The 21227-nt window shown below is 31.1% G+C and overlaps 1 protein-coding gene across 1 annotated transcript in view; it reads right to left on the bottom strand.

Annotated features, from left to right (window-relative positions):
* Nucleotides 1-2265: 2265 nt before the first annotated feature.
* LOC132730898 (mannosyl-oligosaccharide 1,2-alpha-mannosidase IA-like) overlaps nt 2266-21227 on the bottom strand; it is a 64596-nt gene continuing 45634 nt past the window's right edge. The window contains exons 5-11 of the mRNA XM_060716985.1: nt 17457-17580; nt 16443-16536; nt 15664-15779; nt 13623-13731; nt 12739-12843; nt 11049-11221; nt 2266-7793 (exon numbers count right to left, since the gene is read on the bottom strand). Coding sequence (XP_060572968.1) covers nt 7554-7793; nt 11049-11221; nt 12739-12843; nt 13623-13731; nt 15664-15779; nt 16443-16536; nt 17457-17580 — 961 coding nt within the window. The 3' untranslated portion in view covers nt 2266-7553. The remainder of the gene's footprint in view (nt 7794-11048; nt 11222-12738; nt 12844-13622; nt 13732-15663; nt 15780-16442; nt 16537-17456; nt 17581-21227) is intronic.

Here is a 21227-nt window from a genome sequence, read left to right on the forward strand (position 1 = left end):
GATAATGAAACAATAAGAGGGCCATGATGGCCCTGAAGTCGCTCACCTGTATATAGGCCCCCAGAGTGGGGCCAGTTTAAACCCAAGGGCTTTTATTTTAACAAACTTGGTAAACACCCATTACAAGATGTTTCATGCTAAACATCTAAGGTCTAGCTCGTTGAGTTTTTAAAAAAAAAAGATTTTTTAAGTTATAACTATACACATATAGTTCAAAGCAATGACATCCCTAGGGCGGGGCCAGTTTTGCCCCCAGAACTTTTTTTTTTTAAACAAACTTTGAAGACACTCACTAGAAGATGTTTCATGCTTAATATCAAAACTCTAGCTATTTGGTTTTTTTCAAAGAAGATTTTTAAGATTTTGCTATACACATATAAGGAAAATCAATGTCCCCCTGGGCAGGGCCAATTTTGACCCCAGGGCTTTTATTTGAACAAACTTGGTAGACACCCATTAGAAGATGTTTCGTTTCTAAATATCTTAGCTCTAGCTCTTTGGGTTTCTTAAAAGAAGATTTTTTAAGTTTTTTTACTATATGCATATAGGAAATAACAATGACCCCGGGGCGAGGCCAATTGTGACCCCCATGGCTTTTATTTGAACAAACTTGATAGACACTTACTAGAAGATGTTTCATGCCAAATATCTAAGCTCTACCTCTTTGGATTTTTTAAAAGAAGATATTTTAAGTCTTTTCTATCGGTTGCCATGGCAACAGAATTCTGCATGGAATAAAATTCTTTGAACAATTTTTAAAGGTGACCACCAAAGGAACATTCCTGTGAAGTTTGGATGAAATTGGCTCAGCGGTTTATGAGGAGATGTCATTTAAAGTAAAAGTTTACGGACGACGGACGGACGACGGATGAAAGCGATCACAAAAGCTCACCCTGTCACTTTGTGACAGTTGAGCTAAAAAATATTAAGAAAACATAACCTGGATCATCTTATTAGTGTTCCACCACAGTTCACAAAATATTCACATGGCATCGGCACCATAAATACAGTGAACAGTTCCATTATAAAAAGTTCATCAATATGATGAAATCTATTTAACAAATATCATACATCTTACATATATGAGCTGCGTCACGACAAAACCAACATAGTGCGTTTGCGACCAGCATGGATCCAGACCAGCCTGCGCATCCGCGCAGTCTGATCAGGATCCATGCTGTTCGCTATCAGTTTCTCTACTTGTTATAGGGTTTGTAAGCGAACAGCATGGATCCTGATCAGACTGCGCGGATGCGCAGGCTGGTCTGGATCCATGCTGGTCGCAAACGCATTACGTTGATTTTGTCATGGCGCGGCTCAGTCTGATCAGGATCCATGCTGTTCGCTTACCAACCCTTTTACAAGTAGAGAAACTAATAGCGAACAGCATGGATCCTGATCAGACTGCGCGGATGCGCAGGCTGGTCTGGATCCATGCTGGTCTCAAACGCACTATGTTGGTTTTGTCGTGACGCGGCTCATATATTCAAATCTTTAAAAATATGTATCTTATACAAGAATTGCCATTCTGTTTTACTCACAATATAATCAAGAAAAGCTTAGTCATAAAATTAATCATGAACTCTTGCAGGGACTCCGTCTAAGTTTGCAATTCTTGTAAACAATTTTATTACAACTTTGCTTAAATGCAATATACAATATATAAGAATGGAAACATTAAGCCAAAAAAACTGTATATAAAAAAAATATCTTCAGATGATCAAAATTTTAGTAATTTGATGAAATTATATATGTTCAAATTGTATATTTAAGATATCTATGAATATCTAAACATTATATTTAACTACATGTGTATATTTTACATACGTATCTAAGACAGTATGTACCATTTCAACATGTTCGAAGGTAGGGAAAATAAACAGCCAAACAATTAACAAGGAAATTCAAAATCATTGTTAAATGTTTAATGACAGAGCTATTTGACTATTGACACAAACTTACGTGTTTAAGTCTGGTACAATAGAAACTGGAAGGGCAATAAACATAATATGGATATATAATAACTATTATACTATTAACCTAAACAAGAACACATCAAAGTTACTCTGAACTAAATAAAGCAACACTAATAATCCTTACGCTGTTTCCAGGCAACATATTTTGATTAGTTCTCCAAACAAACTTCTATGTATTAACCATGTTAAAGCTTTATCTGACCAAAACAAACCAATTGAAATTTGATGAAAAGATTCAGAATTATCTACAGATATATTACAGTTTAATATGACCCTCTTTATGTTTTACACATCTTACAGATCAAACCTGTCTATAAAGCCTATAAAGTCTATACCATTCGTTAGAAAGCCATGTAAGGAATCTTTGTTGACATAAGACCTTATTTTAAAATCAAAATGTGATACAAATCCTGAAATGGACAATAGAATGATGGCAATGATGTTCACAGAATGAATGTCTATGTTCACAAAAAATCTATGTTAACAAATGTTCTGTGTTCACAGATGATCTATGTCCACAAATAGTAAATGTTTGCAGATGACCTATGTTCATAGATAATCTATTTTTATAAATAGTCTATGTTCACAAATGGTATATGTTCACAGATGATCTATGTTCACAGATGGTCCTTGTTCACAGATAATATATGTTCACAAATGGTATATGTTCACAGATGCTCTATGTTCACAATGGTTTATGTTCACATATGATCTATGTTCACAAATGGCTTATGATCACAGATGATCTATGTTCACATAGGATCTATGTTCACAGATGATCTCTGTTCATAAATAGTATATGTTCACAAATGGCTTATTATCGCAGATGATCTATGTTCACATAGGATCTATGTTCACAGATGATCTCTGCTCATAAATAGTATATGTTCACAAATGGTTTATGGTCACAGAAAGATTATCTATGTTCACAGTTGAACTTGACTTAATAAATATATATATTTCCATGGATAATTCAGAATCTGATCATCTTAAAGCCCTGGTATCAAGTGACTAGAGCTACACATGAGCAATATAAAACCATGTACAATATGACAAGTTTTAACAGTAATACATAACTGATACATTTCTACTATCACAGCCACCACATCTTGACTGTTTCTACATATAAAGTCTTGCCCCAAGAAACATTATATCAGCCTTTTTTAGTCTATGTTTTTTTATGCAAAAACAAGGATATTGTATACATGTATTTCATAATACAAAAAAAATACAAAATCTAAAATGATATGCAGCAAAGACATTGTCTAAAAATTTAAAGTTGTGATAAAAATACATTACATGAAATGATTTCACAGGGATAACAAGTTCAAGATACTTTGTTACCTCAGCATTGATATAAACAGCCCTATGCTTGTTACATGGAATCAGACAAGCTTGCATATCCATGTTGTCTGTACAGACTATAATTAACTAGTTGAATACTGAAATCTCTTTAACTACTTATGCACTGTTTCAAGTTCAAAGAAGGGTAATTTAGTCTTTTTTTCATTTCAGCAATGTAGGTCAACCTACAACCTGCTGAGGTTGTTACTGAATATTTATTAACCTATGATTGTGGATTCACGGTGTATCAATGGACAACATAATTTGAATCATTCCATTCCTATTTTTAATGAATTTCAAAACATTTATTCTTATAACAGTTAAACTGATTTATCTACACTGCCCAGGCTGTTACAAGTTTGAGACTGAGCTGATGTTTATATTTAAAATATTATCAAACATGTTTTTACATCCTAAGAAAACAATTTCATATGCTAACAAGACACAATATAGTTGTTTCAATATATGTTACTCAATGGACTGAAGTTTGTTTCCAGTGCATTAATTCTCAAAATAAAAATACCAATCATCATGTACAAACACAGATAAAACAAAACTTAGTGAAACCATTGAGAAAGTTGACTATCAAATAAACATTATACCATGATATTTTGTTTTACAACACTCTCATCTTAAAACAATACTCATGTCTGAAACAGTAAAGTATTTAATATAATTATAAGGCTAAAACAACTTTATGTTTTTGTGGCACAATGGGAACCTCAGCTGTTTTCACTTATCAGAATGTATATAAGTACATGTATTTGTAAATAAATGTCTGTCATATGTAACTTTCATCTACAACATGTAATACATAAGACTAGAGTGACTTAATACAGCAATCAGTTTACCTTAATACCACATTCATACATACATACACATGCTATAATCTACATGATGAATAATGCTTAATATGTAGTATTGGTAAACCATGTGACTGAAAATAATCTGTTACAAAGAAAATAATCACAGTTATGTCTAGACACAAATTTTACAAAAAGGAGAAGTTCAGTAACAGTGACAATTTGCCACTATATGTCTATTGTAATAATTCAATAATAAGTAATAATCAGTAATAAGTTTCAATGTAATCTAGAACAAACGTTGTCTGTAGGACAGTGTACCCAACTATTCCCAGTGCTTGATGCTAAAAAAAGAGCCTGGATAATGTAGAATTTTCTGAGTTTAAAAAGGATCATAATTCTGTAAAAAGCCAGTATCTGCAACATTACTTGCTTAAAAATATTTCACCAACTGAACTACTCTTCATTCCCTCCCCCACTTAAACCAGTCATAATAAAGCCCTCATCAAAAACATTCACAGCATAGATTTCTCAAACTGTTTCCTGTAAAATTTGCATATAGAACAGCCTTTTTTATTCCATGTTAACAAATTATTTTCAATGACAAGATTCTCATACTGTATATGACTATGTTATAACACATTTATTACATGACCTATAACCTGACAAGTCATTATCAACATTTATACCATGGTTAGCCATGCAATATAGTTCAACAATCACTCATTTATAATTCCATATTTAATATAACAGCTTAAAATCATTCCCAATATAAATAACATATAAAAATGTATATTCAATCATACATTGACTTTTTTTCCAAAAATTTATGACATATACAATATATCATTTATTATTACTATGTGATGATGATATACTCTAAATATTTACACAATAAAATACCATGGTAAATTGGCACTAAATGACAATTATGTTTTATGTGCCATTAACCAACATGAGATAATGTACAATTTTTTATATATTTTTTTGTACCAATTATTGCCATAATGCAAGATTACTGTAAATGCATCCTATTTGACCCTTTTCAGCACTAATGGTCAAAATAATTGACCTTTTTCATCAGATAATAGCCAAGTCAGCAAAATCATCTATGCAATCTGACCCTCTTGAATGTGCTGACCAGCTTTAGTATTAAAATTAAATACTGGAATTACTAAAAATTCTACTTCAAAGAAGAATGAGGTACATTACAAAAATTTAGCAATAACAGTTCAGTGCAGTTCTAACAGTTTTGTATTGTTACATCAATTGGGGAAAAATTACATCTGTAATTGAGCCAATTAGCATTATAATAAATGATTTAGCCAATAAACATTACATATTAGAAGTTATTAATTTTCCAAAGATTTTCTTTGAGGTTGGGTGGGGTGAGCAGTTGGAGCAATTGTGGCATCAAATTGGGGTGGTTGAACTTCAAAGTTCATATGTTGCACTGTTAACTACTCAAACAAAGTTTCAGAACAAATTACAACAATCCAGTAAGTCTTCATATTTACACTTTACTGTTTAATATTATGAGGTAACCAATAATTTACTGGCTGAGAGAAAACCCTACACACCTTAACAAACTTAACTGGCACTTGAAAAAAAAATTTAATAATATTCAAAGTACATGAGGCTTTGTGATATGAAATAAAATAAAGTATGCCAATAAATCACTTGTAATAACATATTTGTTTTCATTTTATTCTGAGTAGAAGCTAGGCTGTATTTTCTAAGTGCTTATCTATTTCAAATAATGGTGTTTTCATAAGATACTACCATAAGTACATGTATCTTGATTTTGAAACTCTAAATCAGACATTATCTCTAACTGAATTAGATAAAGTAGGAAACATGATAAAAAGTTTATATACATGTGCTCGTTAAAATAATTATGTCTAGTTGAATTTATTTACTAATAAAGTAGTAAAGGTAAGAAATTTCAAACCTTTCTAAAACAATTGACAACATGTTTATCTATTTATGTTTTCAACTTACATGTTGAGCATTATTAGTTTATTCTAAAAGATAATATTCTGGACCAACATTAGCTACAGAGTGAAAATAAAGTTTATTTTCAAATTTAAAAATTTCTGCAGAGAATTAAACCGTGCAATTTTTTTAGAAATTATAAGGAAATTGTCACAAGCAATGTATCTTTATCTAAACAATATCACAGCTTGTCAAAATCACACATAAATATTCATTTCATATTTACCCTTTTAATTATACCATACTGGACATAAAATTATCAAGATTGTCTACATACATGTATGTAATTATCCCAATACAAGATTTCTGTATCTGCCTTTTTCAATTTTACACAGTTACAGCTATAATCTGTTGCAATGATGATGATTTTATTTTTCCAATCAATCATAGGAGGACATTTAGGATTATCCCCCATCCTTTAAATCTGAATACATGTGAACACATATCTGAAACACGGCATCTCCACAACAGAACACATTACATGTATCATTCTGGCTTTTCCTCCCATTTCTTTTTTAGAAAATTCTGATAAACAGGCTTATTCCAAAAAGCAAAAATTTCAAATTTTTCACAAAACAAAATCTAAAAATTCTTATTGACTAAAAAAAACCATGATTTGACAGTTGGCACAAATTTTTTTTTTTCCAAATTGACATAATTTCATGACTGAAAAAAATCAAAATGGGTGGACCCCGACTTCATAAACATGAGAAAAAACATTTTTTTTGTCATTTTACAGCATTCAAATTACATGCTCTCATGATTTGTGATTGATGATATAATATTATAAGAACAGAAATTGGGTTCCTTGTCCACACATGCACTACAATCTATTACGGAACACCTTTGGCGTTCAATTCAATGTTCAGCATATACCATCATTTCTAACTGAATTTTTTTTTGTATTTAAACCATGATCTGACAACTATTAAAACCATAGTTAGAAAAAATACAGACCATTTATCCATGGTAAATATCGAGTTCTATATTTCTACGGAGTGCTATGTTTAAGCTGTTTTGTTTTCAACTGTGAAGAAAACAATCTACGTAAAATGCATGTAAGAAAATGTTTTATATTGTTATCAAGAATTATAAAACCTGAGAATCTGACTTATTACCAGTCTACTGGTGGGTGAATATTAAATGACACGATAGTCTCACTATTACAGATAAACAAAAACAAATGAAGTGACTAAAACTTTAAACTTAACAAAATTCATACTCCATCACAAAAGTCCATTTTACCATCATAAAATAAACCTTATCATGAATATTCACGTCCATTATGACTGATGTAATGTGTCGCAACAAGATTTTGTACAGCTTATCAACTGTAAAGAAGTAACTACATTAAATTGTGCAAAGAAAAATGCCTATTACTATAAGTTTGAAATTTCTAGATGATCACAATGCTGTGGGTGGGGTAAGAATGTCATCATCTGTCTTGTTTAGACTGTATTTTATGGGTTCCCGCCACAGGTAAAGGATGGGCTTCTGTATTAAATACCCATTTATCTAATGGTATCAAATCATCGTCCGAGAATATAAGATATAAATACTTTAATGTTTCAGCTAAAAAGAAACTTTGTTGAACATCGTCTTGTTGTGGATGTGACTGGTACACATCCCGTATACCTGAATAACCATTCTCTGTACGGCAATGTCTCTCCAGAGCCTGTAGAATAAAAAAAAGATAATATGTGAAATAATGGCTCACAGATAGATGTCCTAAAGTCTGCAGAATAAAAACAAGATATTCTTACATTGATGAATGCTGAAAGCTAGATGTCCCTTTGCATGGCCTTTTTATAAGAAAATATGGAAAATCTATTCATAATTTCAGTGATTTTGACTCAATTGACGTGAACATCATCAAAAAGAAGTGGTTCTATGGAAGGTTCCAACACACTTATTATATAATATATATAACATCAGTCAATTAATGTAGCTGCTTTTAGAAACAGTAAGTCAGTGTGACACACAAGACAAGTTAACATCCAAAAATAAGTTAGGGAAAACAAAAATAAAAGTTTAATGTAATATGCCATTATTACTTATAAGTATCATAAAAAATTTTATGGGCAATCAGAGATCTGCCAAGGACGCGATTTTGCACCATTGGCGCTAAAAAAATGAGAATGGCGCAGAAAAATTGGCAGCAAAGGGCGCATCTAAAATCTGTGCAAGACTTGTGAAAACAAAACTGTCCGCTGGGTTATTTAGTCATCCAGTCAAAACTGGTACCAACAGCAACATGTTACCCATTCCCCTGTAATTACGCATATTCTTGAGTTTATCCATTCCCCTATAGCTTTTGTTCACCTTATTTACTTACCGCATTTCTTCTCATAATCCCTTTCCCACACAGATACTCACTCATTTCTACTACCGTAAATTTAATCCAATAAAGCAAACAAACAAAAAAATTATACAACTACTTATATTTAAAATGATTATTGGTAGTTGCTATTTTTAGAAAAGCTGTAAGTTACAGTATAATCTGACAGGTGTACAACTTGATTTCCCCTAAGGTCACTCAAGTTCACGCAAGCTTTGGCTAATGAAGTGTAAAAAAATATGTCTTTTTCGTCATCAGAATATTTGACAGGGTGATTAACCAATCTGGGAAACATTGTGCATGACTTTTTTCATGATCAAAAAGTCTGTCGGCAAGTGTCTTTGATGTATGCTTTCTACACAGAGGCATACAAGAAGTAATACAAGAGCTGTCGGTAGGACAGCACGCTCGACTATTCTAAGTGCTTGATAGTAAAAGAGCCTTGATAATGTTAAATTTTTTTAAGTTCACAAAAGGGCTAATTTTTTTTTTATAAATTCATGTTATAGGCCTTAGAGAGAGTCTAATTATACAGTATTGGCTTGACTATTCTAAGGGTAATGTCACAAGGGTGTTTTATTGAGTATAATAATACTAATTACCTATGAATACATAAATTTGACAGAAAAGGTACAAAGGCTTCTTATTTAGATGTTTTATCAAGTAAATCACTGCTTTATTATTATGAATGCATAAATTGTCCCAAAAAAGGCACAAACCCTTCAGTAGTTATTGAGATAACAGCTTACAAGCAAAACTTTACCATGAATTTCTAAGTTGAAAAAGGGGAGAAAAATCAGCCTAAAAGCAAGATAGAATCATAGATCTTTGTCAGTGACCTACAATTATGACCCTAAATGCATATGTGAAGTTTTAAATAAATATCTTTAGTAGTTATTAAGATATGTAAAACTTGCATGCAAACATTAACCAAGAGACTAAGTAGAATAGGGGATATGAATCAGCCTTAATGCAAGATAGAGTTATGGAACTTGGTCAGTGACATACAATTATGACCCTCCAATTATGACCCTAAGTGCATGTGTAAAGTTTGAAGTAAATATCTTTGAAGACCTTTAACCAAAATTTCTAAGTTTCAAAGGGGCAATTAATTCTGCAAATATTGCACGCAGAGTTATGCAATTTTGCAAACTGATGTACATTGTTACTATAAAAAAGTATTTTAAATTTCAATTGAATATCTCAAGCAATAATTGAGATATTTGACTTTACAAAAAACTTTAACCAAAATTTCTAAGTTAAAAAGGGGCATAATTCTGTCAATATTGTAGGCAGAGTTATCCAACTTGTCAATCTGTTGTACCTTGTTACTATAAATAAGTATTGTAAGTTTCAATTGAATATCTCAAGTAACAATTGAGATATTTGACTTAACAAAAAACTTTAACCAAAATTTTTAAGTTAAAAAGGGGCATAATTCAGTCAATATTGTAGGCAGAGTTATCCAACTTGTCAATATGTTGTACCTTGTTACTATAAATAAGTATTGTAAGTTTCAATTGAATATCTCAAGTAATAATTGAGATATTTGACTTAACAAAAAACTTTAACCAAAATTTTTAAGTTAAAAAGGGGCATAATTCAGTCAATATTGTAGGCAGAGTTATCCAACTTGTCAATATGTTGTACCTTGTTACTATAAATAAGTATTGTAAGTTTCAATTGAATATCTCAAGTAATAATTGAGATATTTGACTTTACAAAAAACTTTAACCAACGCAGACGCGGACGCTGACGCCGACACCGACGCCGACGCCGGGGCGACTACAATAGCTCTCATATTCTTCGAATAGTCGAGCTAAAAATCCGTCAATATACATTGTGACAGGGACATTTGGTGCAAAGTAGGAACAATTAAATGGATAATGCACAGTATTAGGCATTAGAAATTATGTGGATAAATTATGCAAATCAGATTTTTGAGCAGCCATTTGAAAAAATGTTTTGCCTGCAATTAATATTAGAAAGTTACTGTCTAGGCATTTTTTTTAATTATTGGTTATCTTCTCTGTTAAATACTGAATCATAAGTGAACCACTTGTCATAAAATATGATTTAAGTTCCATAACAAAGGAAATTCAATTATCTACAAACTTTTTAACAGTCATTTAGGTCAATGTTTACTTCTTTTCCCAAGGCCCATACTTTGGTGAAAATGGCCCATCATTTTCAGACCAAGTGGGCCCAGGGCCCAGTATTTTCAAATTCTTGGCAAATCTCTGGCAATAATTTACATACAAAAAATTCTATATACAATTCTGTATTTGGAATTTCTTTACATACAAACCCATGGACAAGGTCAATACTCTAATCCTCTGACTTTTTTGTCGAGGGATAACAACATTTATAGCTTCATTGGTAATTCTTCCACAAATATTAAAGTTAACATATATTAATAGAACAAACAGTATAACATCAAAAGGAAATTATACAACAGTAAAATGCTAGCATCAATACTGAAATATTGAGTAATTTTAAAGTAATGTATACCTCTTCTATTAAAGTTAAGTTTTAGGTAATTGAGTAATATTACATTGAAACAATGAAACTTCAATAATATGACACTCTCACCTGAACTGCCTCCCACGCCCAGTCTCTGTATTTCTGTTCTTTGGTTAGTCTCCACATGTAGAAGTGTGTCTCTAATACTTCTGGTCGTAAAATGTAATATTTCTCATTCTGCCTCACAGCCTTTGCCTCTGTATTACCATCAAATCTAAATGCTTCTGGTCCCAACTTGGTCTCTATATGTACATAAAGTAATAATTATACAGATGGACTTGAAAAATAACCCTTTACTATTGGGGAGTATCTATGATGAGAGAAAACACAAACACTTGCATCCTAGCAACATTAACTTTTAACTTTTTCTTAATTTACTAAGAAAATTAATGAAAGTGGAACAAACATTCAATACAGGATAAGTTTGAAAGAAAGACACAGGCAAAATTTTCATTTCTTAATTTTGAATTTTTCATTCCTTATTCTGTAAATGCCCTCAAAATGAAAATATTAGACAGTCAAAGGGAACAAAACTTTTCTCCATATAAAGAATAAAATGGTGGTTTCCTAACTTGACCCGCAGTCAGGTTAGGCGCTAGCAGTTCACAATAGTTGTCAAAGTAAACTCTGGAAACGTTAAAGAACATGGCAAATGAATGACTTAGGCTTGTTTCAATCATACAATATCCACAATATCTGTTATTGTAACTTCAAGGGTTTGTTCAAGTCACCAGACTTGTTTTAAAACTATTTGGTGATTCTATTGGCGTCTGAATTTTGTTCAACATATATAGATATATTTATGCTTCAAACCCAAAATATATAGAATTTAAACAGAAATTCATGCTGAAACTTCAAGAAAACTCATTTTAGCGTGGTTTGAGTACATAGGATCATTTTAATATTTTTGTCATTATTTTGCCTGAATATCCCTTTAAGGTTTCATTTAATGATGACAACCGAAGTTTCGACTCGAGTCTTCATCTGGGTTATAAAATATCAGAGTATAAAGAAATCATTGTCTTAACTTATAAAAAAACGGGTCTACTTTACGGCACATGATTTGTTCTAAAAATAGATTTTACTTTTTCTTATTTTGTGTAATGGACTTATCCTGCTTTGAAAATGGACAATTCCTTTGTAAGTTTTAGGGGTTTAGGTACAGAGATATTGAAATTGAGCAGGCAATAGTACAGGGTAGTGCAGACTACATAAAAGAGTAGGCTGGCCTGGTTCTATACTGCTGTGGCATGTCTATCCTTAGTACTACTAAACTTCAAAGGGTTAAAATAAATCCGAGAGATTGTTTAAAAGTAAAAAGTTACTTAACAGAACATATAACATATACCTGTGTTATTTACTGTTTATTTTAGTCTGATATTTATTGATTTTTAGACAGCGTGCTTAATAAGCTAATTCCATAAAATTTTATGTACATAAATAGCTATTCTTAAAGGCACTCTGCTGAGGTTTTTTGACGGGATCATTGCATAACTTGTGTGCAAACTTTCAGATCATGCACTCATTTTTTTCGAGAATAATTATTTAAATTGTAAGAAATGATCCAAAATTGAAAATTGATGCAACGCTTTTCACTCAGCATTGCAACGCTTTTCACTCAAATCAGGCTATGAAATAATGCAAAAATACAATTTCAAATTTATAATGAGAATATTTCTTAATCTAAATAATTTTTTTCATATCTGTCTGTTTTAATTTAAACATCTGTATGTTGATTATATAGAAATAAAATGCAAACCTGATCTGTCATAAGATTCATGACAAGTATGGGCGATATCAGCCCCTAGTTTTTTATATTTCTCTGGGTCTGGTGATCCTTCGGCCCCTAGTGCAAACATACCCCCTGTAATATAAATAATAAATCATGTTAAAACTCATTATAACATTACCAATTCATGATTGTTATTATTTATACTGTCAGTCATAAGTGAACTCTTCCTGGAACACTCAAAAGTAAATTGTTTATCTTGCATTTAAAAAACAGGAATAACTCATTTTTTTAACATAAAGATAACTTTAACCTTATTAGGATGCATTACAAATTTTTCAATTCAGATATGATGAATTAAATGTACATCTGATGAATTAAATGTACATGAACATACCATCCAATAAAAACTTTTATCAATACGAGAGGTTACAGCTTTTTTTTTTAAACTTTGATGATTTATGAAATCATGGAATACAGATCAATAGAGTTGAGTCTGCCACTAGTGGTGAATTTCTTTACTCTAAAGATATGTTGATATTAAGCATAAGATGTACGATATCAAATATCATAAGTGTGCCTTCCTATTCAATGTGTATCAATATATCAGAGAACAAAAACAAACTTGGCTACTTATCCAATGTTATAAAGAAATCCTTCAAGCTCAAACAGAGATCTCAGGTATTTGATTGATTTGATGGTTAGAAACTGTCACAGAATGTACTCTGCCCAATGAAAATCCTGACTCACAAAAAAGTTTCATAACCACATGGCCTGGTTAGACTGTATGGAGAGTTACAGGCTCAGCTGGCTTTACACTAGTGGCATAAGAGCTCAGAGAGTTAATAAACATCGTTTTCATTGAAATTTCAACAACTTAAACAACTGTCTCATGTCCTATATGATATACATACCACAGAAACATCCTAGATGGTCCATCTTGTTTTCTATTCTACCAGACTTATATTCTGCAACATATTTTAGTCCACCTGGGGAAACCTTTATCAAATTTTCTTCAATAGCCTGTAAAAAATATTTTTCACAAAACTTTCTTAAAACACATAATTATACATGTTATTCTACAAGCATTTCTGACATGATTTGCAATATTTCTAATTCATCAATGTATAAAATATATTTGTCTTAACATATCCTTAAATGTGTCTTCATTGTAGTACAATGTTGGCAAAATTATTTCATTTATTTTAACTTCATAATAATTCATTTATTACTACATAATTTAGTGTGTTAATAATACAGTAATTGGACCCCACTAGAAATAAGCTTTTAGCTTAATGGGTAATTCTAGGATAAAATATTACTAATTAATTTTATAATTATTTTGTTGCATTTTTTGTGTGTTTTATATGCATTTTGATATATATGACAATATAGTATGTGTTTATGTATATTTCCATAGATAAAATGATACAATATAAGTTATAAAGATTTTTACAAGTTTATGAATGCTAGTAAGCTTACATACATGTATAGTGAACAACGGTTTATAGCAAATTAATAATCTAATCTAACAAGTGATATTTTAAGGACAAAAACCATTTTTGATTCATTATTATGAGGATGCTATGCAGCCATTTTATTGTTTATTGTTCAGTGTTGCACAATAAACCTAACCAAAAATGGAAATAGTCAATAATGTTAAATTAAATGGCAACAGCCACAGTTCATTGCTATTTACTAAGTATAAACAGACAGCAATATAAAAGTTTTCTATATTCCACAACTGAGTGTACAATACACCGCTGATAACAGTTGTAATTATCTGGTTAATGAAACATTCTATAAATGAGGTTACCATACAAATTAACACAACCATAACAAATGTCTCTCACATAACCAAAATACAATAGAAATAGCTACCATTACGTTTATTCAGTCAGAAAAATAATGAAAAGTCTATGATATTGTAGACATTTACTGAAGAAGCATAAATGCATGGTTATTAACAATTCAGATTTGTTTGGTGACAGCTTTTGTGTTGCATGTAATAGAATTCTAACATTTACTAGGAGAACAATCTTGTACATAAATGCAAATAAAAATGTCATCATTTCTTCAACATTTCCATCACAAATTTCTCAGAATTCTAGATCAGTATGAATATATAAGTGTTTTATGTATAAACATTAAACCATCTTGCGGCTGCAAAATCTACCTATGCAAACAGTGCAGACCAAGATTATGGTCTGCAATGTTTGCTACTCAGTCAGTATACATTTTGAAACCATCCCTATAAAGGGATGAATGGTTTAGTCCAAATTGAAAGATGTGCAAGTCCTTAACAATATTTAGCATTATGAGTGATAAAGAACATAAATCAGCAGCTAACAGAAGGGTCATATGACTAACAGATGATAGAAATTGTGTAGGTGTTATTTACATGAAAAAACAATGAACATTTATGTACAATGTCATCTATGTAAAAGTTAGTAGTACATGTATATGAATTTTTGATTGTGTGCAATGGGATTTCTGAATTTTGTATACTGAATTTTGTATACATGCATATTTTTTATTCATTTGGTTAACTTACTGTTGTTTGTTTGATTAGGTTTTACGTCACAGTGACACTTTATAGATCATATGGCGACGTTTCAGCTTTACTGGTGGGGGAAGACAACAGATGCCCTTCTGTGCATTATTTCAGGCACAAACAGGCCTCCGAGTAGAACCACCGACGTTCTGTAAGCTAGCTGGATAGGTTTCTGACATGAAAGAATCCAAAGTCCCTGTCGTGATTCGAAGCCACAGCAGTGAGGGGCAAGTAGTTTGAAGTCAACAACCCTAACCACTCGGCCACAGACACCCCAACTTATTGTTAAGTCAGAAGGCTAAAGAGAAAGTAAGTATAGCATTTTTTATGAGTAAACTATGTATGTATGTTACCTTCTTTTGTTAAAGATTTTATCATTATGTGTAAAAATTTAAATATACCTTGACAGCATCATCATACATCTTACGAGCTGTTGTATCAGTTTTACCTGACAATAACCACGCCTTGAGCAAATACTCGTAAAAACTGTCTCCTAATGCACCTATAGCAACATGGTCTGTAAATATAAAACAAAATGTTTGGTTGTACCATTAATTTCTTATGAATATATCTAATGAACAAACATTTACCACTTTCAGTGTTATCCGAACTAACACTTTAAGTATAATACATTATTTTCTTTAGGAAATTCGTAAAACAGATCAAATACAGTAATATGCTGACGAAGCAATTTTTTCAACATCTACGTAGACGACAACAGCTTAACTTTAATCATTCACGTGCAGACAGTCAGCTAGAGTAAGCCCTATAACTGTAGGACATGATGATAGGTGTACAAACTGAATTAATGTTATAGAACAAACAAGGCAGTAATAACAAGGCAGATGGTTTAAATTAAGTTGCATTGTCACTAATTTAGTTTTCTTAAAATATCGTATCATTAAATTTTTCCAAATCCTTTACTTTTAATCATATTCCAAATAACTAAAACAGACAATTGTTTAAATGCTTGTAAATGATAACTGGTCAAAAGAATAAACTGTATATACATAAGCATTGGCACCAGACATTTATTGTTTAGTTTGTGGCAGACAGAACTAGCCAATTTTAACAGGAGGTAGTTTGAGGAAATTGTTAAGACTAGAAGAATTTGCCAAATGAACATCATTATCTGAAATAAAATAACAATGAATAAAAATAATGGTAGTCAAGTCCTTACGTTGTCCCCATTTGCCAGTCCTTGGGTTGAGGTAATTTGGATATAACCCATTTGGTTTTTCTATTTCATTTAAGAAGTCTCTAATTTTGTAAACCTGAAAATACAAAATATATACATGTACAAGAAATAATACATTTAACCCTTTACCTATAGATACCAAACTTAGCATTTACCACCAGTATAGAGCCAGGTCAACATGTACTACCATACAGTCCGACAAGGCTCCACACTGTTGGCTGACACACTTGAATTTCTTATCTTGACATCCCCAAAATTGATAATGGACAGTCCAAAATATTAAAGGTGAGCAAAGGCATTTAAGAAATTCAGCAAGGTGATAAACAATCACACATATAGTTTAACGTATAGTGAATATCAAAAGACTGCCTGAATGATATACTTGTCCCAGAAGTAATCCAACATCTTTGCCTGATTTAAAGCAAAACATCTATTGATCAGAAATAAAACATATTATAATGTTCTACACAAGAAAGAAGTTGTTAATTTTGATCTTAATTGATTTCTTCTCCTGATTTTGCTGGGTTTCTTTGCATTATTTTTGAAAATACTATAATTATCATCACCTCAAATGACTAATATTTTTGTACATATTCTGCAATTTGTGTATGGGCTGGTGTCTTGATTGTATGGTAAACTTTGCCATTGAAGTTTTTGGATGTTGTTGTGTTGTTTTTGTTTTTAGAACGACATGATAATTTGTTTGATATGTTAACTCTCCAGCTATCTGTACCAGAAGACACAAGATGGTTTGTGTGCAGTATTTCAGACACTAGTGTGCATATAAGTAGAACCATCAACATGTAAGTAGCTAGCTCGGTAAGTCACATATCACTTGTGTTACACTCAGAAAACACCAACATCTCTACATTTTAATACCTTTAATGTAAAACTGATAACACTTCTCTCACCAAATCTACAGTCATATGTCAATCAAACTAAGATCTTTATTTTTTGTAAGGCTTCATAATATAAAGCAGAGTTTGGTTATCTTACCTTCTCGGCAAACACAGCATTTCCTGTAACATTAGAGAGATAGACAAATTCTAGATGCATGGAACCAAACTCTGACAGTATAGAAGCTCCTCCTGATGCCCAGCCCCAGTTTCTACTGCTACCTCTGTAATAATATAACAGTAAATTGGTATTTATGAATAATCGTTCTTCATTCTTCTGTTGTATGATTGATTTTATTAATTCTTGTTTGTTTTTATCGAGGCACATTAACAATGTAAACTATGAATTATATGTAGACTTGTTTTCTTTAGTTACAGGAGTATGAAATGGTTTTTGTGAAAAATCAGTGTGCCAAAATATTCTAATTTTCCATAAATGTGAATGCATGATTTCATAGATGTGATTGGTTTCCATACAAGTGAATGCATGATTTATATAAATGTGAATAATTTCAATAGATGTGATTGATTTCCACAGATGTGAATGAGTCACTTAAATAGATGTGAATGATTTCTTATAGATGTGATTGGTTTTCATAGATGTGAATGATTTTTATAGATGTGATTGGTTTCTATATATGTGAATGAGTTCCTTCTATAGATGTGAATGATTTCTTATAGATGTGATTCACAGGTTTCCATAGATGTGAATGATTTCTTATAGATGTGATTGGTTTCCATAGATGTGAATGATTATTTATTATGTTCAGTATTAAGAAAATCATGTAAATAATCATTTTCTTCACTTCATGTATAACAATTCTTGTTTTTGATTTCCTTATTTTCATGTGAATACAGTTACATGTAATTGTTTAATTTTCATATGAATTATTATTCTTGTTTCTAATTGTATTCTAAATGTGTCTATAAGTTTGTTTGTTTTTTTGTTTTTTTTAATTTTTACCATTGATTATAGAAATGTTTAATGACATTCCATTAATCAGCATTAATCAAAAACTTTAAATCAACAGTTTCAAGAGATAAACAGCAAAAGGTTAAATATTGATCAAATATCACAATTAATCAATTATAACCTATTTAATCTTGCATGGTAATTTGTAAGTGTTTATTGAACAGAGACAACTTTAAGATAGAATGGACTTTTGTTAACATATTTACTTTTAAAAGAACCCTATAACCATCCAGTGTCAGGAAAACACATGATATTTTTCCTTTTGGTTTTTGTCTTGAATTTAACTGTTTAAGATATAATATGCTCATCTTTGGATAAAATACTTCTAGTGTGGCTATTTATTAAAATCTAGGAAATTCTTACTGTCTTATATGAATAACAGAATGCACAAACTATTTTGGGGAAGATGCAATCCCTATAACTGGTCAATTTTTAAAACACTGAGTTTTTAAAAGATACTATCATAGTATTCATATGTTTTTTTACTACAGTAAACGGGTATTTTTAAAATGTAACATATATTTCTGGGGTTTCCCATAAAAAAATTTAAAAGACTTATAAAAAATTTTAAAAAAGACTTAAGTCATTTATAAATCATTTTTTTCCCAAATATCAATATCAATTTAAAAGCATAAATATCTTTAAAGGCACTAAAAAAGGGAAAAAATTTAAAAATGATAAAAAAATTATTTAGGTGTTTAAAAACCCTATATTGAAGGAACAGAAAAGTGATAATTTTTTTCCCAAACCATTTTAATTTTATAAAAGCCAAGCTGGGCCATTTTGACAAGGCTCAAATTTTCGCAACGGTTAAATAGTTAATTTTAAATTTTTGGTGTTTTGATTTTGGGAAATCCCTTCAGCTTTAAATGGACTGTTCAAAATTGAAAGCTGTGCAAATCCACTACACAAAGTCAGCAGGTTTTTCTTGACTATGTTTTATATATACTTTTCACATGCCCCATCAAATCATAGGATAAATCAAATAAAAAATAAATAAAAAAAAAGTATGAATAAACTTAGATGAAGCTTTATTGAAGAATACTCCAAACTTATATTCAAACCACTCTCAAGTACTCTTCCTGGAACTAACCAGTCATATGAGGAAACATGGTTGTGACCCTAATAGGGCTCAAACCCACAGTCACTGGCCAAAACAGTTAGCTACTTGGCCATCACTTCCCTACACATTCTTGAATACTTGCCTGAACAGGTTATGAGATATCAACTAAAACTGGGCAGGGGGACATATTGAAATACCTAAATATTTTAATATTATACCAGACAATAAAGATAAAACACCCATCACATTTATAGTTCAAAATCACTGAAATGTTTCCTTGGTGCATCACTAGGATACATTTACTAAATGAATTTTACTCCCAAATCATCTGTTCAATATTAATCTTATATAAAAAAGATTAAATTAAATGGCTTACGATCCCTGGGTGACAGACATGACAGGCAAACATTAAATGGCTTATGATTCCTTAATTTTCACAGATATTTTTTTGTTGGGCTTTAAGTAACACCAACACAGTCAGTGTTAAGGTCAATGGCAAATTTGATCATTTTTAAGTCTGATCTAGTGGTGTGCCACTTTTCACAAAATTGATTCAATATCAATCAATATATAATCATTGGCAGTTCTGTTATAGTTACTAATATAGTCTAATTCCTGAAGTGATAATTTCCCACCTGATGGTATATTTTAATAGCACTGACTTCACACCCATGAATATTGAAGCTTCATTTTAATTCATTACTGGGAAATTCTAATCAAGTGTTCTATACATTTGGTGATAAAAGAATGAAAGCAATTCTGCCTCGCACATCCTGTGCATTAATTCACAGAGGTGTAATTAAGTTTTGTTTATTAAAATTGTAAAATCATTAACTTTTCAAACAAGGTAAAAAAACAAATGCATCAGAAAATTGTATGAATGCAACCAAAAACTTGAATTTCATCAAAAGGGTTTCATGACAGCAATAAAAGCAAGATGAAAGTAAATGTTGCATATATCATATAATTGATCTAAATAACATTGTCAATATGTTAACACTGATTGTTATGATAAATAAACACTAGAACTCCCTGAGTCGGATGTGTCGCCTTGTGAACAATATAGTTTAGGAGAAATGGCCAGGACAAAAATGAAATATGAAAATTAACAAAGGGTAATAACTCAAAAAAAGTTTCTGTGCACTGCATTTCTTATCAATAAAATCTATCATCCTATGAATTAGTTTCAAGTCCATAGCTTTCATAATTTATGAGAAATGGCCTGGACAAAAAATAAAGTAAGAAAATTAATAAAGGGTAATAACTCAAAAATAAGAAGTGTAGAGTACCGGTTCTTGTACACTGCACTTTTTCTTAATGAGATCTATCATTCTATGAAGTTTAAAGACCATAGCTTTTATACTTTAGGAGAAATGGCCTGGACAAAAAAAAAGTATGAAAATTAACAAAGGGCAATAACTCAAAAAAATAAGAAATGCAGAGTACCAGTTCTTTGCACTGCACTTCTTCTTATGAGACCTATCATCATATGAAGTTTCATGTCCATAGCTTTTATACTTTAGGATAAATGGCCTGGACAAAAATAAAGTATGAAAATTAACAAAGGGCAATAACTCAAAAAATAAGAAATGCAGAGTACCGGTTCTTGTGCACTGCACTTCTTCTAAATGAGGTTTATCATCCTATAAAGTTTCAAGTCCATAGCTTTTATACATAAGGAGAAATGGCCCGGGCAAAAATAAAGTATGAAAATTAACAAAGGGCAATAACTCAAAAATTAAGAAGTGCAGAGTACAGTTAAGACTGTCTTAGCGACCCCCTGTATATAGTGACGTTCTGTCTTTAGTGACCATATTTAGGTGCGCCGAACAGTA

The sequence above is a fragment of the Ruditapes philippinarum genome, unplaced genomic scaffold (assembly GCF_026571515.1).
Source record: "Ruditapes philippinarum isolate M1 unplaced genomic scaffold, ASM2657151v2 ctg275_1_1_1_1, whole genome shotgun sequence".
Classification (NCBI taxonomy): Eukaryota; Metazoa; Mollusca; class Bivalvia; order Venerida; family Veneridae; genus Ruditapes; species Ruditapes philippinarum.